At 43.0% G+C, this 26,342-nt stretch overlaps 1 protein-coding gene across 1 annotated transcript in view; it reads left to right on the plus strand.

Moving 5' to 3' along the window:
* The window catches only part of CAPN8 (calpain 8), an 80,323-nt gene that overhangs the window by 43,582 nt on the left and 10,399 nt on the right, over nucleotides 1–26,342 (plus strand). Inside the window, 8 exon segments of the mRNA XM_015424575.1 lie at nucleotides 1,475–1,486; nucleotides 5,549–5,760; nucleotides 6,311–6,347; nucleotides 7,786–7,851; nucleotides 13,556–13,613; nucleotides 17,667–17,731; nucleotides 19,511–19,579; nucleotides 22,625–22,703. Of these exon segments, the coding sequence (XP_015280061.1) occupies nucleotides 1,475–1,486; nucleotides 5,549–5,760; nucleotides 6,311–6,347; nucleotides 7,786–7,851; nucleotides 13,556–13,613; nucleotides 17,667–17,731; nucleotides 19,511–19,579; nucleotides 22,625–22,703 (598 nt within the window).

The following is a 26,342-nucleotide window of genomic DNA, read 5'->3' on the forward strand; positions in this document are numbered from 1 at the left end:
GAGGGAGGGAGGGAGGGAAGAGGCAGGAAGCAAAGAGCCACTGAGGATGCTGGGGGAAAAAGCAGCCTTGGAAAAGGAAGCAGTAGAAGAAAGTTGATTGAGGGCCAATTCTGAGCCCTGCACAGGCTGGATTTGGCTCGCGGGCCACACATTTGACACCTCTGTTCTAGGTATAACAAGAAGAGTCACCCATAGAATAGAGAAGGGGACGGAGACAGAGGAAACTGACGTCTCCACCTTACTAGCTCTTCTGCCCATCTGGAGTATTAGTGTGCTTGCTACAGAGAGGCATTGTACAGTCCTTCACTTTCAACAGATGGGGTGGGTGGGTGGGATTGATCTGGCTTGGAGCTGTGATGCTGGGGAAAGGAGGAATGTTAACTCCTCCCCTTCTGCCATTTCCTGGATCAAGAATGCCTCCCATCAGATAAAATAAGCCCTAGTGGGGGGTGGGAAGACTGGCACAATTCAGGTACTCATTGTCTTGCCTTCTTGGAGCTTAGAAAAGCTCAGAGGAGGCATTTTTGAACAGCAAAACAAGGAGAGGTAAAAATTTAATCACCTTTTCCCACTGCCACAGCCCAGTCTATATCACCTCCCTTATGGTTGCTGTTCAGGCATCATTTGGCTCTAAGGACAAGAAAATTAGAAGTGGAAGGAGACTGGCATTATAGTCTTAAATGGATGTCTACCCTTCTAATTGCATTGGATTCTGCTTAGGATTGCTCTGTAAAAATCTTGGTAGGGAATGGTGGTCAGCAGGGCTTTTTTTGTAGAAAAAGCCCAGCAGAAACTCATTAGCATATTAGGCCACACCTCTGACAGTGCAACTCATTGGCATATTAGGCCACACCTCCATGTTACCAGAAGTGTGCTCATCCAGCCACACCCACCTTTTGCTTCTTATTCTGTTTACCTTGTTTGTTGTCAAAACCCAGGGCTTTTTTGTAGCAGGAACTCCTTTGCATGTTAGGCCACAAACCCCTAATGCAGCCAATCCTAATGAGTTCCTGCTGTTGGGTGTGGCCTATTATGCTAATGAGTTCCTGCTGGGCGTGGCAAACTTGGGAGCCAGCCGGAACTCCGTTCCTGTGCGTTCCTGCCCCAAAATAGCCCTGGTGGTCAGAACTGTTTATTCACATAGAGTTTGCCATCTTCTTCCATAATAATCTTATTAGCAAAACATTCACTATTATTAATCCGTCATTACTGATCTCTGGTACAGTATGCCAGATTGTATGCCAAGGATGGGAAATACTTCAAGAGACTTGTCAGGCCACAATCAGAGCAGAAATATTGCATAGAAACATTAATGGCATGTGGGGGGGAATCAAATGTACAGCAAATGGTTAACTGTTAGGAACAAAAAGCCTGGTTTTATCCATGAAGTTCTACTTATTGTCATTTAGTCCAAGGATTTGTGAATAACACATAAACTCCCTCTTTTGTCAAATCCTCTTTTATGTTTTTGCAGGTCCCGAAAGAGGTATATAAGCTGTTCTGGAAATAAATATCTTTCAAAATGGTGACACCCTGCCCGTCAAGGCTAAATATGTAGACATAGACAATCCACTGCTTCTTGAACGTTGATATCTCAGACCAGTTGCCCTGGTGATGTATGGGGATATTTAATAGTTTCCTGAGGAACTGTGGTCTCGCAGGCTGTGCACAAAGGACTCCTTTTTGGAGCAGCAATTGCCATTCGTTAAGTGCAGGGAACACAAGTGTATGTGGCATGGAACCCACCCCTCAAACCATTATTTTAAGCTTGTTTAAATGAGATGTTTTCTCCTCACCCTTGCTATTTTGAACTGTGCATTTGGGGTATGTCAGATTTGTTGATTTGACCATATCTGTAAATGGGGCTTTCCACCGGATTATTGTGATTATGCAGACCAGACCATTAATAGTGGAAGGTTTATTTATTTTAGTTTGAAAAAAAAGGACTAAACCAGGAACATGACAGTGGCCTATAAAACAGGAATGGTATAGAAAGAATGGATATTTTTTTCATCCTCTCTCATAACACTTGATCTACTTCTGCATAGAGGATTTGTTCCACCCTGGAGCAAGGATTTTTTTCTGGAGAACCCACATGACGTGGTCTGCAAATCGTTCTCCTTATGTCTCCTTCCCCTGGTTTGGCCTGATCATTCCTAAACTGGCTTTGTTCCATTTCCCCCCATAAAATATTAGAATCAAAGAGAGTTTGCCCACCATGGGAATGAGAAGGTCCAGAGTTTTGAACCTTCCTGCTCACATTTGACCCAGTCTTCCCTCCATATCCCATTGGACCTGTCATTCTCACCTGGCTAGCATTTTGCCAGCTTCTTAAAATCAGTAAGAGGCTTCTCACTATAGCACCATAACACTACAGCAACATACAGAACTACATAAAAAAAAAAAAAAAGCTGGCACAAGCACTCTAATAGTGACAGGGGAAAAAAGGAGGGCATGAGGGCATACCATGACGAATACCCCTGACTGGATGCTCTTTTGCCCTCTGCAATTGCCCACCCTGTGGAAGCAGCCTTAACCTTGGGGTCCTCCAACCCAATTGATTTACAGGACATACAAAAGAAAGCACTTCTTAACCAAGATGTATTTTGGAATTCACTGCCACAAGACTAAGTAATGGTCAACAGTTAGATGGGTTTAAAAGGGGGTTAGACAAATTCATGGGGGATACAGGACTATCAGTGGCATGTAGTCCCGACTTCTAAGTAGAAACCCCATGTTCAGCGACAATATACTATTTACTTACTTCATATATAGCTTGCCTTTCTCACTGAGACTTAAGGTGGACTGCATAATTAGAAATAATGTACTAGTGTAATAAAATATAATAATACATATAATCAAACATTTAAAATGTGTTACAAAACCAGGAAATCCAGAAATAACAGTAATACATACAACCAACAATGGAATAAAAGATTACAGAACTGGAGAAAAGGGCAATAAAACAGTATAATACATAGAATATACAATGCAATAAAGCTGGATTACAACATCAGAAAACAATGTAAAAATAGTATGCTTAAAATGCTGACAAAAATGGTGGCTTTTATTCTCTGCTTTTGGGGATTCCAGAGGTATTTGGCTTGCTATTGTTGGAATGGAAACTTGTTGCTGGCTAGATGGACCTTTAATTATATTAACCTATTATCTTTTTATCCTGCCCGTTTCCCAGGGTGTTCAGTACAGCATAAGTTATGCCCCTCCTCCCAGTGTTTTATCTGCATAACAATCCTGTGATGTCGATTGGGTTAGGGAAGCCTGAACTCATCCTGCTTCTCTGACCATTCTTAGTTTTGGTCTGCTTTTCGGTTCTTATGGCTGACAGATAGACTTATAGACAGACAGATAGAGAGCCAGTGTGGTGTAGTGGTTAAGAATGCGGACTCTAACCTGGGAGAACCGGGTTTGATTCCCCACTCCTTCACATGCAGCTGCTGGTGTGACCTAGGGTCAGTCATAAATTCTTTTAGAGCTGTTCTCTCCAGGGCAGTTCTCGAAAGAGCTCTCTCAGCCCCACCTACCTCACAGGGTGTCTGTTGTGGGGAGGGGAAGGGATTTTAAGCTGCTCTGAGACTCCTTCAGGTAGTGAAGGGTGGGGTATAAATCCAATCTCTTCTTGTCAAGAAACGATTGTGCAAATCCTGCAGGATTTGTTAGTCTTTTGTTTGAGTGCTTCCCCCCCCCCCAAACTCTTACTCAGACTTCTAGAATGGTAGTAACTCACACAGTCTGCAGACTACAGTCCAGTTATGTGTGCAGTGCACTGCAGCCCCAGCCCAGAGTGAATATGGAGGAAGGGAGCCTGATGACTCACTTGCTGGCTGAATCAAAGAAATCACACACCCTCGCTCTGAACAAATGAAGAATTTAAAACATATCTGTCCTTTAGTAACACTTGCTTAGAGTCTTGCTGGACTAGAGTATCATAGTAAAGATTAGGGTTATGGCAAAAAACCCCACCCTGGATCCTATCAAATAACTACCATGAAAAGTCAAGAACTCATTTCAGTTCCTAAAGTATTTACCATTTTTAGTGTATGACCTCTCTGGTAAAGAGAGATATGTTATCAGTAGACAATACCGTGCACCCTGTTTCAAACAAGCTCCACCTGGCTGGTATGTCTGCTTCCATGAGTCACATTTTGAAAAGCAAGCAATAAAGATGCTGTTTAAACAGTGATTATTCTGTTTTCAGGCCTTTGTTCAGTATGGCAGCTAATTTGCTTTTACCGCTCATGCACAGCGTCTGTACAGATGTATGCTATTAGTTATGGAAAGATGAGTGATTCAAGGTTAGTCAGTAGATTAGCACTTCGGTATAGTGGGAGGAGCATGAGAAAATCAGCTTTGGAAAACTCCCTTTATGATCACAATTACCCAAGCAGGAAGAATTCTCAGTTTTTATAAATGTATCATATCCAATCATTTTGAGGAAAGGATGATGTAAGGAGAAAATATGGTGGAAAATGGTGGAAAGGGGCTGTGGATCAATGGCATCATGCATGCTTTGCATCTCAAAGTCTCAGGTTCAAGAGTAGCAGTTGGAGTGGACAGTACGGAAGTAGACGGATCCATAGGGTCTCTGGGCTGTCTTGCCTGTACCAGGGCAGAGGAGCCAACATCAGATAACGCTTGCTTGCTCACCTGGACAAAAATGAGTCAGTTAACAGATTTATTAACACAACACTACCCCAACTTAAATCAAGAATCTTAATAGAAGCAGCTGAGTTTGGTCACCTGAGTAGATTGAGAGAGCCTCTCTAGTGCCTGTACTTTGATAAGCCACCCAAAACACCAGCAAGATCTTGACCATTCCAAAGAAATTCAGGGCATGCCATCCTTTTCAGTGTTGGCTCTGTCATGGGATGTGGATCCCATGAATTGTGCCACTTTAGGCCAGGCCCATAGGATAAACTCATCTATTGCAAATTCATGACAATATTTTATGAATAAGGGAATCTCATGAAGAGCCACAGATGAACCATCTTATGGTAGTCACTCTTTGTATAAAATGTTGGTGTTCTAAAGGTCTGTTCATGTAGCTTTTGGACATGTGGTGGTCACAAGAAAAGCATTTGAGAAATGTCAGCTGGAACAAGTGTATAACAAACATAGAATATATGAGGATGTGCCCACCATCCCATTTTGCCATTGTTTGTTCTTCCCACCTTATTTAAGACAATTGTGTTCAGATGCTCAGTGTGACTTAGCAATAAAGTACATTCAGGTAGGCACTTTGTATTACTTATTCCTTTTGCATGAAAGAAGGAGCCTGTGGTACTCAAGAGGAAACAGGCACAAGCCACTCCCCCCACCCCCCCAGGCACACAGCTTAAGGAAAGGAGGAGTGGCTTCAACCTGTACATTTCCCCACTTTTAGTGAGTAGTCCTTGGCTTCCAGCGAGAAAAATGGGTATTGAAGACTAGAATGCATGGCTTGTATCCCCTCCAAACATAATAAGAATTTTTACTGTTCCTGTTTTGTGATAGTTGTTTAAATATGATTCTTCATTCTTGTTCTCACTAGTTGGGAAATCAAACGGATGTTCATCTCAGCAGAGATTTCTTCTTAAGGAACAGAGCTGTGGCTCGCTCTGACACATACATCAACCTGCGTGAAGTCTCGAAACGCTTCCACCTGCCTCTAGGAGAGTACCTCATTGTGCCGTCCACCTTTGAGCCTTTCAAAGATGGCGAGTTCTGCCTCCGGGTCTTCTCTGAGAAACACGCTCAAGCTCAGTATGTAGTGTGTGCTGTGTAGTATATGCAACACATGGGTTCTGTGGACAGTTCAGGTCTCTATCCAACCACCCAGGGGAAGGTCATGATACCTTGATTTCTATATATGTATTAAGAGCAGGGGCTTCACTATACCTGCTGTGATAGTGTCCAAGACTATATAATAAAAACTATGAGAAGGTAGGTGGGACTTTGGCACAGAAAATCCTCAGAAAATATGCATATGCATGGAGAAGTGGGATTTCCCCCCCCCCCAGGGATTCAGGTGGGGAGGGCATACCCCCCCATCACCTTCCCTCTCCATTATGATTTCCCCTGCTATCCCTGCAGCTATTTGGCCTCTTCTTCCTTTTCTGCCTGTTCTTGTGTACATGCTTATTTGGGAGTAAACCAAGCGAAGATAGGTATATGTTTAAAAAGATGTTTTAGCAAACAGGAAGTGCAACTTCACACAGTCTGGCCCTAGATTTATTACCAAGGCAATAAACTACTTTGAATATTCTTCCATGGTAGATAAACATTGTTAATGTCTGCATTCATCTCCCCACAGGGAAATTGGTGATACTGTGGCTGCAAATCCATATGAGGTAAATAAATCAGATAGAATCAAATGAATAGATCTACACTGCCATCCTAAGCAGAGTTACACCTCTTCTAAGTCCACTGAAGTAAACAAATTTAGACGGGTGTAGCTCTGTTTAGGATTGCATCCCAACAGTGTCGTTTTCTGCAGTTTTTCTTTCTAAATGCTTTAAAATCAGTGGATTTTAATGGGATAGCTGTGTTAGTCTGCTTTAGCAATAACAAACAGGAGCCTATGACACCTTGGAAACTAACAAAATTTTATTCCAGCATAAGCATTTGTGAACTAGAGTCACAAGCTTGTCAGATGTAATGTTGTGGGTCCTCACTGAGTGGACATTTCTGTTCGAGGTATTAAAAACAGCTAGCTGGGACAAAGCTTCATAAATCCATTATATTTCTCCCTGTACTTCTGGCATTTAATGATCCTTGATTTGTTTGTTTACTATTTTTCACATCACAAACATCTTCCTAGTGAGCACCAGTGTTCCCTCTAAGCTGAGTTAGTGTGAGCTAGCTCACAGTTTTTTAGCCTCAAGCGCACAGATTTTTGTCTTAGCTCAGGAAGGACGGCTCCCGAGCAAACTGATTTATGCAGTCCCCAAATCGCTCACTCACAACTTTAAGGCCAGTAGCTCACAAAGTAGAATTTTTGCTCACAAGACTCCACAGCTTAGAGGGAACATTGGTGAGCATCCACTGTGTTACATCTGCTGGTGGGATCAAGCCCATGAAAAATGAAGCTGAAATAAAATATCATTAGTTTTTTCAGGTGCCACCCGGCTCCTGTTTATTTCCACATAGGTTTTCACTGTTTATCTGGGTATTTGATTCAGGGTCTCGTTAAGGCACATTCTTGTAGGCCAGACAAACTGTTGCACAATAAGGAAAAATAGCATTTTGCTTGTTATAGCGGGATTTCATTTTTTTTTTTTTTGAGACTAGAAAATGCAGTTTTTGTGTGTCTAGGCTGTGGCACTCCTTCCCTACAGCAGCATAGTTATAAGATTTGCATAAATCAGTATTAAACAGAGTTTTAAGACTTCTGCTCTTTTCAAAAATTTGTTTTGGTAATCCAAGGACTCTTTGTAAGAGACTTCAGAAGAGCCCTACACTTACTGGACCAATCAAATGATACCTTACACTTCAATGGAACTTGTTTTATGGGTCACCAGGAAGAAACAGTCTGCCCACAGAAACAATTATGCCACACTTGAGCCTGTCTGCGGTGTTTAATCAGAGCTATAGCTTCTGAGTGTTACCTGGCCATATTGACCTAACACTGACCTAGAAGAACAGTATATGAAATCTCTGTGTGTTGCAACTAGCCTCTTTTTTTAAAGTGTAAATTATTCTGTGTAAAACTATTCAACCATTCTCCATTTTTTGGCACGTATGCCTAAAGTAAAACATGATATTACTCATTATATCTTCTTTTTTTAGCCTCATGTTGCTGACAATGACATAGACAATGAGTTCAAGAGCCTGTTTCAAAAGCTTTCTGGGGAGGTAAGAAAATCCTCATTGTGTGTGTCAGGTGTAGATAAGAACATAAGAAGGGCCCCGCTGGATCAGGTCCATCTAGTCCAACATCCTGTTTAATGCAACAGCCGACCAGTTGTCCTGGATAGCCACAAACAAGGCATAGAGGCCACAGCCTACACGTAATGTTGCCTCCTGGCAATGGTATTCAGAAATTCACTGCCTCTAGTTACAGAAGTACCCTTTAGTCAAAATAGCTAGTAGCTACCAATGGACCTATCCTCCGTGAATATATAAGAGCCAGAATTAGACACATTTAATACAAATACATTATTTGCAGACAAAATCACCCAGATCCACTTAGGTTAGACATTGGTGTGGATGCATGTTCAGATGATGTACATTTGGCATCGGCTTGAATGATTCATGTGGATACCTTTCAGCTTGTGGCACCTGAGGATGTGGACAGGTCTTTGAAGTGGTTAGGCCTACCACCTGTAGGTAGAGGGGGGCTGGCTGAGTGGTAAGGGGAGTGATAAATGCTTCCTTGAGAGTGGGAGTTGTGATGCCCATGCTCAAGGAGGCAGTGATTAGACCTGTTGTGGAAGATTAGAGAACAGCTGGAAGTTTTCCAGCATGGTAGGGCCTCCCTGGGCCCTACCATGCTGGAAAACTTCCAGCTGTTCTCTAATCTTCCAATCTTGGATAAGGTGCCTGAGTGGTAGGGTTGCCAAGTTGATTTTCGCCGGGAGCGGGGGGCTCCCGGCTGGTGTCTGGTGTGTGCGCGAGCGCAAAGCGCACACACGTCACCCGGAAGTGACAAGAGGACGCCAGGCACGCTGGGGGTGGGGCCACGGCCATACAAGGGAAAACCATAGAGTTTTCCCTTGAATGGCTGTGGCCCCGCCCCCAGTGTGCCTGGCATCCTCTCGTCACTTCCGGGTGACGCGCACATCGGGGGTGGAGTTCCCCCCGGGGCCCGATCCGGCGGTGCCAGGGAACGGGCCCCTGGGGCTGGGGTTTCCACGCCCCCAGGGGGACTTGGGATCCCTACTGAGTGGGTGGTTGCTTTTCAGTTTCAGGGGCTCTTGGAAGAGATTGATTTTCTGGACCCATTTCAGTTTGGCTTTAAGTCAGGATTTGGAACAGAAGCTGCTTTTGTCAACTTGGTTGTTTTGATAACCTTGGCTGTTTTGGTTACCTCTGCCAAGAATTAGACAGGGGGAGGGGGAGCATGCTATTTTTGCTGGATCTCTCAGCAGCCTACAATACCATCAACCATGGTATCCTAGTGGGCTGGCTCTGGCTCTGGGACTAAGAGGCACCATGTTATGGTGGTGTGAGTTATGGGAGGCCAGTTCCAGAAGATGATGCTGAGGGATTCCTGCTCTGTCCCATGACCATTAACCTGTGGGATTCTACAGGGGTTGATCTTATCCCCCATGCTATTTAAAATCTACATAAAGCTGCTGGGAGAGGACATCACGAGGTTTGGAATGTAGTGTCACCAATATGCATATGATACTCAGCTCTACCTTTCTTTCCCACTTAAGTCCAAGGAAGCTGTTGATGTTCTAAACTGGTGCTTAGAGTCAGTATTGGCTAGATGAGGGTGAACAAGATGAAACTTAATCTTGACAAGATAGAGGTTCTCTAGGGTAGTAGAAAGGCAGACAAGGGACTTGAGCTTTTCCCTTCTTAGATGTGGTATACTCCTCTTGAAAAGCCAGGTTCACAGCTTGGGAATGCTGCTCAACACAATGGTCATCTTAGAAAATCAGGTGGCTGCTGTGGTTAAGAGTGCTTTCATCCAGCTTCTTTTGGTGTGCCAGCTGCACCTGTTCCTGGTTCAGTCAGATATAACCACAGTGATCCATGCCTTAGTTACATCTAGACTGGACTATTACAGTGTGCTCTACTTGGGGCTACCCTTGAAGACTATTTGGAAGCTGCACTAGTGCAGAATGCTGTGACTAGACTCTTGGTCAAAGCCAATTACAGGGATTGTGTAACACTAATCCTACAGTTACACTGGCTTCACTGGTTTTCCATATTCTTGCTCAGGAACTAAGACCACAGGGAGAGGTCCTTTTGACTGTCTGATTGACCAAAGAAGCTTGTTTGGTGGGTACATGAGAGGGCCTTTTTGGTGGCAGCCCTATGGTTATACAACATTCCTAGGGATGGGCACCTGGCCCTCTCAGTCTTTAGGAGGCAGCTGCAGACAGTTTTACTCATGATGGCATTTGATTAGTTCTTCTGCCTACTGACAGTTTTAAATAATTGATTTTAAGTAGTGGTTTTTCATGTATTTTATACATTTTATTGTATTTTCTTGTAATTTACACTGTAAGTTGCCCGGTTCCTATAAGGTAGAAAGGTGGCTGATAAATGTTTATAATAAACCAGAATAAATAAATAAAAGTTGTTTCTTTCTCAATTTGTTTCTTCCCTTTTTACTGACATATAACATTACAATTGATCCAGCCTGACATATTGAATGGTAGCAAATTCTTCTTTCATGGTTCCTATTGATGCAAAATCTCAGACTGTTTGCTTTAGACTTAGATTTATAGCCTTCTCGTCACAAAGGCTTGGAGTGGATAATAGCTTCAGACATAAAATCCTATTAAGACCTATGGATGAACTCATCCATGCCCTGACTCTTGGCTCTGAGGGCTGTTTCTCATCCACTTTAATACTGCACCTGAGGATCATTTTGCTGCAAGCCCATCCATTCATTCCCTCACTCTCAGAGGGCCATGGCTGCTCCCAACAGTATATGCTCATGCCCTTTCCTCTACTACTAACATGGGAGCCACCCATCTCTCTCAAAGATGGTGTCTTCTCCAATGTTCCCTCTTATTTTTATTCCCTACTGAGCAGAACAGAATAGAATCACAGCATCATAGAGTCACAGAGTTGGAAGGGGCCATACAGGCCATCTAGTCCAACCCTCCTGCTCAATGCAGGATCAGCCTACAGTATCCCTGACAAGTGTTTGTCCAGCTGCTGATTAAAGACTGCCAGTGAGGGGGAGCTCACCATCTCTCTAGGCAGCTGATTCCACTGTTGCACAACTCTTACTGTAAAAAAGTTTTTCCTAATATCCAGCCACCACCTCCCCACCCTTAAATATATATACTGCTGTAATCTTAAAATGGCAATGCAAGACCATGCATGGCTCCAGATTGTTGCTGAGCGGGGCTTTCTATATTAACGAGTGGCCGCTCACGCACACAGCTTAGAGGGAACACTGGTCTTCTCTCATCAGGGAGACATCTTTATTTTAACTGATCCCTTCCCTATGAACTATCAAAAAGCAGAAATGTGCCATACTAGACACTGCATGCATATGTGTGCCACATTATCCCTTTCCAGACTTCAAGTTTGTCTCTCTAGCTGCATGTAAAGGGCAGCACATGCTACATGCAATCTTCCCAGTACATGCCTGCCATTTTGTGTGAATGGGGCAACACATATATTTCCCGTGCATGTACACCTTTCACACAAACATGTCCTCCTGCTATGGAGGACAAAAAATACACATTTGGAACTCCACAGGGAGGAATGTGACAATTAAGGAAGGAGGATAGGAAGTAGAAAAAGCAAGGAAAGCTCCCCCCCCTTCCCAGTCCTTCACTCCTGATTGTGTCTTCCACAAGCTGGTTTTTATTTTTATTTTTAAAGGTCCTCAGTAACATTATATAATTCAGACCATAATAAATGTAAAAAGTTCACTATTGTATGAATATGCTTACATACATGGGCACATTTTTGAACTCTCTGGGCTCCTGTATTGCCCACAGAGATCAAAACCAAACTCTGTTCGGCAAGCAGAGTTTTTGCTTGAACTTGTTAGAGCATTAGTCAAGTTCGCTGGACTGTGTTTACAGTCTGTAGTTAGCTTTCGTGTTTATGCAGTCTTCTTCAGATACTTCAGTTCTTCAGTGAATTTCAACAGAGATAAATGTAAAATTCTGCATTTAGGTAGAAAAAATCAAATGCATAGTTATAGGATGGGGGAGACTTGTCTTGGCAGTAGTACTTGGAAAAGGATCTATGGCTTTCAGTACACCATACACTAAACATGAGTCAGCAGTGTGATGCCGTAGTTAAAAAGGCAAATGCAATTTTGGGCTGCATCAACAGAAGTATTGTGCCCAGATCACACAAAGTGATGGTATCACTTTACTCTGTTCTTGTTAGACCTCACTTGGAGTACTGTGTTCAGTTTTGGGTGCCACATTTTAAGAAGGATGTTGACAATATGGAACACGTCCATAGGAGGGCAATTAAGATGGTGAGGGGTCTGGAAACCAAGTTGTATGAGAAAAGGTTGAAGGAGCTGGGTATGTTTAGCCTGGAGAGGAGAGAACTGAGGGGTGATATGATAGCCATCTTCAAGTAACTGAAGGGCTGTCATTTAGAGGATCATGTGGAGTTGTTTTCTGTTGCTCCAGAAGGTCGGACCAGAACCAATGGACTGAAATTAAATCAGAAGAGTTTTTGGCTAAACATTAAGAACTTCCTGACAGTTAGAGCCATGCCTCAGTGGAATAGGCTTCCTCAGGAGGTGGTGGGCTCTCCTTCTTTGGAGGTTTTTAAACAGAGACTGGATGGCCATCTGACAGCAATGCTGATTGTGTGAATTTAGGCAGATCACGAGAGAGAGGGCAGGAAGGGATGAGCCAATGTCAGCTTTCGTGGCCCATTCGTCCAGGGTAACGCCAATGACAACTTTGGGGTCAGGAAGGAATTTTCTTCCAGGCCAGATTGGCCCAGGGATCCTGGAGGGTTTTGCTTTGTTTTGGTTCCCTTACTGCAGTGCTGCTGTCAGGAGCATCCACATGACATCGTCCTGTATTTGTTCTGTTTCCTCCCAATGTGCTGCAGTCTTTTCCAAACCCGGTTTGGTAAGATCTTTTTGGAAGGATCATTGTCAACCCACTTTTGGATGCTTTGTGGATGGGGAGGTATGGTTTTTTTGCAGGTCCACTCACACCGGCACCATTTTCTTTGCTGCAGGCCCCCTCCACTGGCCATTCCACCCAACATTTGGGGAGCTTTTTAAAAACTGCTATTGCATGTTAATGCTATAACAACCAGTTGTCACGATCTGCTTGTTCCCAGCTTTCATTTTTTTAAAGTATGTCTCTAGACCTTTTTGTTAAAGAATTATGAGAAAGGTGCACCTATAGTGATGACCAATTTTTTAAAAGCCCTCCCACAGGGGGTAGAATGGCAGCTGTGGGGAGTCAAGGCAAGGAAAGTTTGGGGAAAGCTGGTGTGTACATACTCCATTGCCAATGTGAATGCATTTTCCTTTGCAGTAGCAGTGAAAGCTACATGGAGAATTGTTGCTGTGTGGAGGCAGCCCGAGTCTTTCTCTTTGTTCTAGCCTCTTCAGATAGGACTCACTGACTCCTAGGGTGTGTATAGGGCTCAACCAGACTTTGTTGCCAGACTTTTATCAGTAACTAACACACCCAGCACCTAAGTAACATGTATATCCATTGACAACAATTTCAAATACCCATATTTTGGATGTTTTAGATGCAAAGAAGTGGATCTGAACTTACTTGTCAAGGTCAGTTAGATTCTGAGCCTGAGAAAGGCCTTTAGGTTTTTCTTTTCAAATGGGATCTAGGGTAGGGGCTTGGTTCAGACAGAGGACACTCTCTGTTAAGTTGGATGCTTGTTGAATCTCTGATTTGTCTCCTTTCTGCAGGATTGTGAAATGACAGCAAATGAACTTCAGACAGTTCTGAACAGAGTCATATCAAAGAGTAAGCTATAATGGGTGCTTCATAATTGTTGAAGATGGGCACGATAGTCACAAACATAAATACGTATGATTAAAGCAGGTAGTATGCTTGTTATCATGTTCTTGGTTATTGTTGCAATTAATTACTCTATGGCTTTCATTCTGGGATGTACATTTTTGTGAAGTAAAACCAGAAGGCCTACAAAATATACTTTCTCAAAATGTTCTTCAGGAATAAGTTGCTAAGTTCCCATGAAGTAGGGTACAAATGACACTGACGATAGGAAAAATTAATTTAGGATCATACTGAATGCACAACAGTGCATATGAGATAAAATTTGCATTGCTCTTATTTATTATTATTTCATATTTTTATCATAAATGGCAGAGTAGTGGTAAGGCTAGAGGTAAGGATAGAGGTATTAATGGGATAAAGTCTTTTGCTTCTAAGGAATTTGTTAGAGTTACCGTAAAGAGTGTGAAGGATCCAAGAGCTTCCATTTCTGGATTGATGTCCATGTGACAAAATCATGTTTAGCCCTTCTGTGTCTCTACCACAAAATAAAGCAGAGGATAAAGCATATTATGGAGGTCTATTGGTGGCTACTAGCCATGGTGACTAAAGGCAACCTCCATATTCAGAGGCAGTAATTTTCTGAATACCAGTGCCAGAAGGCCACATTAGGGAAGGCCTCGACCTCTATGACCTATTGTTGGTCCTCCAGAGTAATTACTGAGACAGAACACTTTTTTTAAGCCCCGGGAGGGGATTTTTTATTGCATTTTTTTTAACACTACAAAACTACAACAGAAAAAATGGGAGGGGGAACTACATTTATAGGATAAAGAAAGATACCCACTACTGACTAAAAACCCAAGAGAGGAGATCATCCCACCAGCTTAACCATACATTTAGCATTAATCCCGTTAGTCTTACTATCAACGGAGTCAAGTTTAACATTACCTTTTTCAGATCTTAAATTCAACTGTTATACAGAAACACCCCAAAGCATCTCACTTCAACCCTTTTTAAAGGCACAATTCAGAGTCCTTCAGCCTTTACTTCTCCTTGCCTAGTCTCTTCCGAAGCTTATCAGGACTTTTAGGGGCCAGCGCCCCTTTGAGAGTCCTCCCCGGAGGAGTCTGAGTCCAGCTCGCCATTGGACTTACTGTCCTCTCCTTTTTCTCCTTCCTTCCCTGGTCCTCCCATCTGGACTCTTAGAAATTCCCGTGCTTTCTGGACAGAGACAATCTTTTCTTTTTTATCCTTAATTTTGAAGGTTACACCTTCTGGAGTTAACCATCTATATCTAATTGCATTTGCCTGTAGAAAAACAATTGATTCTTTATATTTCTTTCTCCTTTGTCTTATTTCAAATGGAATGTCTTTCAACGTTCTGATGGTATTCTCCCCCACTTTCAGGGGTGCTCCAGATACTGCTTTCAGGATTGTATCCCTCACATGCCTCTTTGAGAATCTTACCACAGTTTCCCTGGGCAGATTATTTTTCTTTATATATCCTGAATATGACCTATAGGCCACTTCATTTAACAAAAATTCCGCCTTCATATCTGACACTGGGGCCAATATTTCACTCATTAGTTCCTTAAGATTCTCTCCCTTTGTCTCTGGCAAGCCCTGGAAGTGAAGGTTCATATTAGCCTTTTCCATTTGTAATTGTAGCATTTGATCTTCCGTAGAAACTTGCTTCTTTTCCAGCTTTTGAACTTTCTTTTTCACCTTTTATGCAGTGGCGTCCACTTCTTTCACCTTTTCAGCCGTTTCATTAATCATTTTCTTTCTTTTTTAAAAAAAGTTTATTTAAGATTTTCAGTATACATCATATCCTCGGTTTACATTTATCATTCTTGTGAGTCACACATGTTCTCTTTATCCAGCCATACATAGAATCTTTTCCATCTTTTTTCAAATATCTCTTTACTGTTACCTTTTAGTATTAAACTTAATTTATCCATTTCAGCCACCGATAACATTTTATCAATTACTTCTTTCCTAGAGGGCAGTTCTTCTTGTTTCCATTTTATGGTATTGGTTCTTCAGTGATTTCATTTATCATTCTGTAAAATTTTTTCCAGTATCTCTGTACCTTCTCACACCTCCACCACATATGTATGAATGTTCCTACATTCTTTTTACATTTTCAACAATTCTTATTAGGGGTGCCATAACATTTTGCTAGTTTTTCCGGTGTCCAGTGCCACCTGTAGAACATTTTGTATATGTTCTCTTTATATGGGATTGCTCGCATAAATTTTATTGACTTCCACGTTTTTATCCATTGCTCTGCCTTCAATGTATATTGTATATCCTTTGACCACGTAAGCATTGTTCCTTTTATCATTTTGCCTACCAAGTAGTCTGACATTAGCAGTTTATACAATTTTTGGATTAACTTATCACTCGAGGACAGCCAAATTCTATCTAAGTCATTTTTCTCTTTATAAAATCCCACTTTTTTATCTCTGTTATATCTTGAATTTAATTGCATTATATCCCACCAAGTGAGTTTCGTCTTTTGCTTATCTAATTGCTCCGCACTTTTTAGATTGTTATTTTCATCTAATAAATCTTCATATGTAACTTGCCACCTTTTCTCCATCAAAGTCGGTAACATTTCTGCTTCAATCGGTGCTACCCATTTAGGCGTTTTTAGATAATATTTTTACTTCATTTCTTTCCAAATTCCTATTAAGGCTTCCCTTATCGTATGGTGTGTAAAATTTTTTGGTGTTCTACCTTCTTCATACCAAATATATTTATGCCACCTGGATGCTAAGTCATGCCCTTCAAGTTTTAACAGTCTAGTATTTTCTAATGTTATCCAATCTTTAATCCATACGAGTGCCGCTGCTTTATAATACAAATTCCAATTTGGCACTCCAAAGCCACCCGTCTCCTTTTTATCCTGCATATATTTACAGTTGATTCTTGGTTTTTTGTTATCCCATATGAATTTATTACATGTTTTTTCTAGGTCTTTGAAATATGATGTCTTTCTTAAAATTGGTATATTTTTAGCTAAGAAGATAAACCTAGGTAGAATATTCATCTTCACAGCGGCGATTCTGCCCATCATAGAAATCTTCAGATCTTTCCACCTTTCCAAATCTTTTTTAGTTTCATTAAGTAGCTTATTATAATTGTCTTCTACAAGTCTAATATTTCGACTTGATATCGTTATACCCAGGTATTTAGTCTTTTTAACTATTTCCCAAAAATTGTACCTTGTGAGCTCCTGGCATTAAAGTTGTGAGCGAGCGTATTGGCTCCTGCATAAGTTAGCTTGTTCTGGAGCCCCATCCTCCCTGAGCTAAGACAAAAAATGTGTGAGCCGGAGACTAAAAGACTGTGAGCTAGCTCACACTAACTCAGCTTAGAGGGTACTAGTTAAAATCTAGAGTTTTCGATGACAGCAGGTTGGGTCCAGGTAACTCAGACTTAACTTGTTAAAAACTGTATTGTGTGGTTTGGTCCTGAATTCACCTTATTCAAGAAAAAACCACATAGTTTTTTTTTTCTTTGCACAATGGTTACAAGCTACAGCTTTCGCAAAAGAGCTCATCATGGATATCTGTGCCTACCTGTATTTTATACATGCTACATTTGGAGGTTTTCTTTTCCTACACTATTAGACCATATAGCCAGTTCACACAACCTTTCTGGAGGTGAAAGTAGACATTCACGGGAAGTAAGGAATATACAGCACAGCAGTCACCTGACTGGTCTTCCATGTACTCAGTCTGTGTACATGATGCCACCCCTCAATTCCCCCCTTTCCGTGGCATGGTAAAACATCAGCATAACTGCTTGGGCACAAAAGCAGTGTGTGACCAATAACCCACATCTTGTTGTGCTAAAGCATTCTTGTAAATTAACCCTTCAGTCTTCCCTCTGTGAGACATACATCTGCCTTTACAATGATCTGGCAGAAATGGGACTATATTCGCTTTAACCGCAAAGGCTAACTGTGCACAAAGATGACTGTCTAGTGTTTCCATGGGATGTAGATAAATATTTGTCTGATTTTTTTTGTGCCTCTTTTTTATTGTATAGGAACAGACATTAAAAGTGATGGATTTGGCATAAACACTTGCAGGGAGATGATCAGCCTCTTAGATGTATCCTTTAAATGTCACTCCTGGATTTCCCTTGTGAACCTTTAGACTAGATAAGGCAAGATTTACGTGTCTCATTTTCCTGGTGCATCTGTCTTCATTTGCTGTGAGCACAAAACACAGAGTGCAGACCTAAACAGTTTGGTATGGCAAAGACATTAACCCTTTGTTGCCAACCTGCCATTGTGGTTGTTTTCTTGCTGTCTCGCTTCCTGTTCTGCCTGGGTGCTTGAGAACTCCTCATCAACTCAGTCCTGGCTGGACATGTCAGGGGTTACCTGTATTGCTATACAGTACCTGGATCTATTCCAATCATGCTGTTTGTTGCTCTCCCTTTTATACACAGGGAAAGTGCACAGAGAGATTTGGAGAACTGCGGGGAAGGGATAAATTATTAAGCTGGAACAGTCCCTCCCAACCACACAGCTCAGAAGATGAGGAAGCTGCCAATCTTCACAGTGTGTCCTTCTCTCGCAGGGAAGTAATTAACAATGCAAATGGATTAACATGCTAGAATAAATTTATTGTAGATGGGTAGGCAGGTGGCTGGCAGAAAGCCACAGTCGCAGCCTGGTAGAGAGGGTGAGCTGTAATCTAGAGGGAGGAGCTTTACTGCACCAGCAGTTTGCTGTGTGCTCACGTGCAAAGAATGCTAGAATTAGACCAGGGCTGGGCTTCTACAGTCTTTAAATTCCAGCTCAGCCAATCCATGTATAATCAAAGTGGACTTTGGCATACTGGTCTCTACAGTAACCTGAAGTTTCCATTCTTCACATTTTAGAATACTCCACTGTTGCCTGCTCCTGATAATATATTCCCCCTTTGTCACCCTCTGTCTGGCCTGCCTCCTAAACACTCCCATAACCTTGCCTGTCGCCTACTTCTTTATCTCCATCTACCACGCTCAACCATTTTGTTTCATCCATGCTGCTCTGCATTCATGATTGGTCATCTCCTTTTGGTTTGATCTGCAACTGTGCTCAGCAAAGCAAACTACCCTTCCATTGGAAAATAGCTGCTTTCCCCCCATGCATACATTGTGGTCCTGATATAATTGAGAATTATACAATCCAAATGCCTCATATTTTCAGTCTTGTGACTCCTAAACGCTGCCTGGCTGCCCCTTCCTTTCCCCCCAAATGTAATTGTTAGTGGCAACAGGAAGGCCAAAGGCAGCAACAAGTTGGAGTCTTCTAGGCAATCAAGGAAACTTAGGGTGCAAACTTAAGGATGTGTTCCACTGAAAAAACCGGGACTTGTTTCCAAGTAGACCTATCTAGGATTGCTTGCCTCTAAGAGGTCTTGTGAATGGTCTGGGAGCACCCAATGTAGTATTATTGAGCCTAAGAAGGTATGGATCTTACTAGCACCTGGATGGGAGCTGTGGGTAAGTGAGCCTGAAAGAAAGAGAATTCTGAGAACACTGAGAAATAAATGATTTGAGCAAAATAACTGTGTGTAGGATTGTAAAAGAGATTGCAGCTTCCTACCCTCCATGAGCTATGTGATCCTACAATATTACAATAAATCATTCTGCAAAACAGAACCCAAGAGTTCTCAGGATACCTTATCTAAGCAAATGGAACATAGCAGGTATGTCTCCACTTGGTGGTTGAAAGTTCAGATTCATGTATCACATCAAGTGGCACAATATACATTTCATTCATTCATTTGTTTTTCCAGCAAGTCATTCATTTTTATCAGTGCCATGAAACCTTATTGGTTGGTGGGTTGGTTGGTTAGTTTGAAAAAGATTTTAAACTAGACCTTAACACATCCTAGAGCAATGGAACTGGTACCCTGGGGATTACAGAATTCAAGATACTTTGGATGAAGATTCAGAAATATCTGGTAAAACAAAATCCTTCTAAATGCAACCTTCTGTTTGAGAACATTTTGAAGTTAACAGGAAATTGAATTTCAGTGTCCAGTTGTGAACAGAAATGTGCATCTGTAGCTGCCAGATTTCCATACAGGGCTCCCATATATAGCTTAGTTCAAAGTTGTCTTACATTCTGTAGACAGCTGTCATATCTTGCAATGTCTCCTCCCTGCCTAAAGTTTTTTTCATGATCAGAAAGATCTCATTGAAGCGATTTTTCTGTGATGCTTGAACAGAAATTCTTCCCAAAGATATAGCTGAAAGGTATACAACAACCTTACTGAAGCCAAGCAGGCTTGGATCTTGGATGGGAGACCTCTGGGGACCTCTGATGGCAGAAAGGCAGAATATAATTGTTATTAATAAATAAAAACCTCCCCTCTGTACTCAGCAGCTGTGTAGCAGAAGGGCTCAGAATGGAAACCCAGTTCTCTCACAGTGAACTCCATGGGCGATTCTGCATTGGCTTTCCCCTCCGTTGTTTTACGAAACCCACATGGGAACAGAAATCCCCCTCTGCATTGGATGCCGCTTTCACTTTCTTTGATCATCGGGTTTTATGGTACCTTCTGCATAGATTTATGGCCATTCAGGGGTGACTCTGCAGTCAGTATGGTGTTGCCCCGAGGTATCTGGATGTGGGTTTGAGCTGCCCTTTTTCCTCCCAGTTGAGAAAATGTGGCGCGAATGCTAGATGCGGAATCACCCCATGACTAAAGGCTTGGGCCCTGGAGTCAAAGCTGCAGCTCTTTTGTGGCCCAATACAGCTTTCACAGCAGAATCTCCCCAGCTTATTTCCTTGTTCAGCCCCACCCCCACCCATTCTTTAGGTCAGCTGACTGCTATGATTCACATGATACTTGGGTAGGTTTGCCACGTTACAGTTTCAGTATTTAATTGGTTTATGATCTGATGCAGTTGATAAAATGTCTGCCGAAGGAAGAGACTATTTAAAACCAGGCTTCAGTAGAACATGTGCAAAAACCCAGTCAAACAATCAGTGAAAAAACTATGAAAACAATCCAGCCAGAGTTTAGTAGCAAAGAGTTAAGCAAGCTCATAAAGGGCCTCAGAGATAAAATTGCTTTTAGGTCTTGTGGCTGCCCCATCTTGTCAGACCCTGGAAGCTAAGCAGGGTTGGCCGTGGTTAGAATTGGGATGGGAGACCACCAAGGAAGTCCATGGTAGTTACACAGAAGCAGGCAAACCACCTCTCAACATCGCTTGCCTTGAAAAACCTATGGGGTCACCAGTAGTCAGCTGCAAATGCGACTTGATGGCACTTCCCACCACCACCACCACCACCACCACCATTACCACTTGTGGCTGCAGAAGAAGACCAGCCTCAGGGCTAGGGTTGCCAGGTCCCCTTGGCCTTGATGGGAACCGCGTTGCCAGATACAGGTTGGGAAGCTGGAGATTTGGGGATGGAGCCTGGGGAGTACAGGGACCTCAGTGGGGTACAATGCTACACAGGGCCCTTGTGTTTAGGCCACTTGAACTTTTTAAGGAGGCTTTCATTGGGCCCTTATATGTTTTTAACTGTATTTCTAATAAATACATGTATTTTTGTATATTGTAAGTTCCAGCTAGGTTTTTAATATTGGCCCTTTATCAGACCTCTTAACCATCTGAAGCCCACCTGGCAGAGGGCCTCCCATTTCTTAATGAGAAGAGGCGTGAGGTCAATGGAAGAAGCAGAGCACAAGAGAACTATACTGTACTGCCCCTTTAAGACACCCCTCCCAGTAGTCTGGAGGCTTCTCTGCAACACCGCTGTGACTCTTTCTCCTTTTAGAACCACTGCCACTGATAGGGGTAAAAGGAACACAAGAGAGTCACACTCTGATTTATGCAGCATAGCTATAGGAGGAGGACCATGGGGGGGACTGGAAGATGGCCATGGTTGTAGCAGGGTGGGTGGAATATGAGAGTTGCAATGGAGTGGGTTTTGGATCCACTGTGCCCATGGGCCCTGAAAAACCTGCCGCTCGCACTGCTGCAGATGTATTTTTAAAAATGTAATTGCAAAAATGCCGTAGGATAAGAGGAAAGTTTTTAAACGAAGTCCAAATCCATATAGTCACATTGTTCAAAGCATGAAAAAATATTTTATGCTTGGGGACTAGGGTTGCCAAGTGAATTTTACTCACCGGCGGGGGAGCCTCATCGTGCTCCGGGAGCCATCTCTCGTTGTGTGCGTGCGCAAAGCGCACGCATGCCGCCCGCACGTCACCAGAAGTGACACGCCCCAACGTGATCGATGTGGTTGTGTCACCTCTGGTGACGGAGCCACGCTGCGCTTCGGGGGGCGGAGTTCCCCCCCGGGCCCGATTCCGCGATGGCGGAAATCAGGCCTCCAAAGCGGGGGGTTACCCACCGCCCGCCCCCACTTGGCAGCTCTATTGGGGACAACAACTTCAGATGAAGAATGTTGTAGGCAGAAAATATGCTACGTTTTCCCCATACACCACATGCATGAAAACTGTAAATTATATGCAACTAAAATATGCAGATTAGCTCTCCAACTCTTGGTACATTTTGTATTGGGCCCTTGGTGCTCAACATTTTGATTACTTTTTACTGTAGAGGGCTCTTGTGAAAGAACAACCATGGCAGAACTTCCCACTGAGTCGTAGGCCAGAATAGTTTCTAATTACACAGCCAGAGCTGGATAAGCAACCATTTGGCACTGAGAACTGTCTGTTGTTCCTTTAAAGTATTAATCTCAATAGAGTTTAATATTACAGCCATTGCCAAAGCAAGGGGTTATTTCTCAAGGGCCTGTTTGTCATGTGGGTGGGCAAGCTGCCAGCCCTATGAGAACAGTTTCCCAGGGCACACAGCTTGTCATTCGTTAATTGAATTTCCCCCCTTCAGTCATTAACACTTTCAGAGAGAACAGGCTTTCTTGCCTGGCAGGAGCACCACCACCTATCTCAGCCAAACAGATAAGTCTTCTAAAGCCAGCCTAAAATAGCAAACAACATGATCTACCTTTCTTTTTCTTCTAGGAAATCTATAAAAGAGCAGATACGGACATGTCTGGAACCATAGATGCACATGAAATGAGAAACGCCCTCAAGGAAGCAGGTATGTAACCTGTACAGCAGTGATTTTCAAACATTCCACCTTAAGGACAAACCCTTTGTATTTATTAGCCATCTTTCTACCTTGTGACAATCAAGGGGGCTTACAATAGAAATAAAGCAACAGTTATAAAACACATAAAGACGACTGTTTAAAATCGCAGGACTGCCAATAAATAACAACTAAATCAGTCAGGTGCAGTCCTAAATAAAACTGTCTTCAGCTGCCCCCCTGAAGATCAAAAGTGAGGAGGCCTCCTGAGGAGGTTGTTCCATAATCACGGAAAAGGCCCTCTCTTGTGTATCCACCAAATGAGCATCTTTGATTGGTGAGACAGTCTGGAGCACCTATCCCTGTCATCTTAATTCCCAGGCAGGAACATCGGGATAACCCAGTCCCAAGCCTGTACAGGTCAAAACCAACACCTCGAATTGGGCTTGGGAGTGGATCAGTAGCCCATGTAATTGCTGTAATATTAGGGTCACAAGCTGCTGATAGTTGACCCTGACCAGCTGTCTAGCCACAGCATTCTGCACTTGCTGCATCCTCCAAACACTCTTCAAAGGAAGCCCCAAGTGGAGCTCATTGCAATAGTCCATTTTAGAGGTAACTAAGGCATGGATCACTGTGGCTAGATCTGACTGACCCAGGGATGGATGCAGCTGATGCACCAGCCAAAGCTGAGTGAAACCACTCCAAACCACTGCAGCCACCTGGTTTTCTAAGGTGACCACTCTGTCAAGCAGCATTTCTAAGCTGTGAACCTGGCTTTTCAAGGGGAGTGTAACCCCATCCAAGACAGGCGAGATCTCAAGGTCTGCCTTTCTACTAACCTAGAGAACCTCTGTCTTGTCAGGATTATGTTTCAATTTGTTCAGCCTCATCCAGCCTATTACTGACTCCAAGCACTGATTCAGATCATCAGTGGCATCCTCAGAATTAGATGGAAAAGCAAGGTAGAGCTGGGTGTCATCCACATATTGGTAGCACCACAGCCCAAACCTCCTGATGACCTCTTCCCATGGTTTCATATAGATATTAAACAGCATGGGGATAAGACAGAACCATGCAGAACCCTACAGGCCAACAGCCATGGGGCAGAGCAGGAATCCCCCAACACTACTTTTTGAGACTGACCCCCCCAGATAGGACTTGAACCACTGTAACACAGCACCCCTTAGTCCCAGTGCTGAGAGGCAGTAGTATCAAAGGCTGCTGAGAGATCCAGCAGAATTTGCAGGGTCACATTCCCCCTGTCTAGTTCTTGATAGAGGCTATCAACCAAGGTGACCAAAGCAGTCTGTGTTCCAAATCCTGGCCTGAAGCCAGACTGACATGGGTCCAGGAAATTAGTCTCTTCCAAGAACCCCAAGCTTTTGCCACGGAATTCCAAGTCCATTGCAGAGGAATCGAGGGCACGTTCTGCTGGGCTACACTCTTGCTCATTTTGGAGTGAGAACATGACCTAAAACGTACCTAATATTATCCTACAGCTGCAAGTGATACAGAAAGATTAGTAGTGGTAGGCAAGCTTTCTCTCAGGGAAACCTTTCCAAATTCTTTTTAGCATAATAAAATTAAACATGCAAGTAAATTGGTGCCAGCAGCGAAGATCGAACAATGTCCAGCTCATCAAAATACTATTTCAAATCAAATCTAAAAAAAATAAGACAAGATCAGCTCTTCTATTTAGAGTTTAATTTTACAAAAACAAATAATCATCCAGATGGGTAGCCATGTTGGTCTGAAGCAACAGAACAAAGTTTGAGTCCAGTGGCACCTTTAAGACCAACAAAGTTTAATTCTGGGTATACGTTTTTGTGTACATGCACACTTCTTCAGACAATCATTCAGTCACAGAAAGCATTCACCATTTCCAGTTGAGATATCTAGAACGCGATCACACACATAATTAGCCGCGCCATAGGCGCGAATACCGGGCAGATTTAAAGGGTGCGATCAAACACGAACATCTGGGAAGCGCCCCACACCCGTCAGCAACCCGTTTTGCTCTGCTGCAAAAGTGGAGTAAAAAGACACCAGGGAAAGTCCAGTAGCAAATGGGTTGCTATGGGCCACGGACAGACTTTCCCTGTGTGATCACTCCAGCGCGCTCTCATGGCATTGGGATGGTCTGATCAGGCCATCCTGACTCCGTGCCATTGTTCCCCCCCTTCTCAGTATGCGCATCATTGCACACTCCATAGGGAGCCCTCAGTGCCGAGATGCGATTGATTGATTCCCCGTTTAAGCGCATTGGGAACAAACAGTAAAAAAAAACCTCGACTCACCCGCGGTTGCGTCTGATCATGGAGTGGCGGGCTGCCCCCGCAGCTTCAAAGGACTGTGTGATCATGCAACTGTGGCTCAAATTCCTCTGGAGGAAATAGCCTTGCTCCCCCCCCCGCATTATCTTGTGCATGTGACTGCCACCCTAGATACAACATTGAGGATCTGCAGTGGATCCTCTGATCTAAAAGCAACTATGGGACCTTATTTGGACTGGTGCTACAGTCCAGGGGAAGCTGGGGTGTGTGTGAGTTAAGTTTTCTCATATGTCATTTTCCCAAAACAAATCCATCTAGAACTACTGTTTGCCAGGAAAAAAGACTGGCAGCCTCTTTTTTCCTGCCTTTTCCCCATGGGAACTAATCGCACCTCAACTGAACGACTTTTAATTAAGGAACAGTATTTTTAAAAAAAATTCCTAAAAATTAGACATGAATGTGGAAAAAAATTAAACATGACATTGAGGATCTATTATTGAATCTCCCAATATGCAGCTCAGCCTCAAAAAGCAACTGTGATTGATCCCAGTTTGGATTGGGCTGTTGGTCTTTCTCTGCACACTACTTTCCCCCCTTCCCTTCCCTTCCCTTTCCCTTCCCTTCCCTTCCCTTCCCTTCCCTTCCCTTCCCTTCCCTTCCCTTCCCTGCCAGCCTTATTTCCTTCCTTCCTTCCTTCCCTCCATCCCACCTATCTGTCTCAGTTTCCTTTCTTGTTTGCTGCCTTCCCTTCTGTCTGCCCTTCCTGTCCTCCCCTTGAAAGCTCCTGCAGCTTCTCCCTTTTCTTTGTTTCCGTCCCGACTCCCACCACTCTGGCTTTACTGTCTTGCCTCCAGCACTCCTTCTTGCCCTTTCTGCTTTACTGTTCTTCTCTCCTCCTAGTCACCTTGGGCTTCAAAGTGAAACTCCACAGCAGCCATTTTTGATTGCCTGGGCAAACACAGACAACATCTACTTGTGCTGTTTATTATTTTAAAATGTTCTATACTGCCTCCCCAGAGACCTACTCCAGGCACTTCATAAAATAATAACTGTACATTGAAATAACCCATAAAAACAAGCCTGCTGGGGCATAAAAACAGCAAAACAACATTCAACAGCATAAAATCATATTAATAAAACAATCCTCAAGCTACAAGTAGACCATAAAATCAGCTAAAAATTATGGAACCTTTCAGGTAAACCTCTGGCTTAAAATAAATGTTTCAATCTGGTGCTTAAAGGACAATAAGGTAAGCCTCAAGGGGAACATTACAAAGATGAAGTGTCACCCACGGAAAATACCCTGTCTCTAGTTGCCACCCACCTCACCTTTGCATTGGCTTAGGGAAAGGATCTTAGGGCAAGGGCTTAGCGA

Source organism: Gekko japonicus, unplaced genomic scaffold (assembly GCF_001447785.1).
Source record: "Gekko japonicus isolate JY-2015 unplaced genomic scaffold, Gekko_japonicus_V1.1 scaffold404, whole genome shotgun sequence".
NCBI classification, from domain to species: Eukaryota; Metazoa; Chordata; class Lepidosauria; order Squamata; family Gekkonidae; genus Gekko; species Gekko japonicus.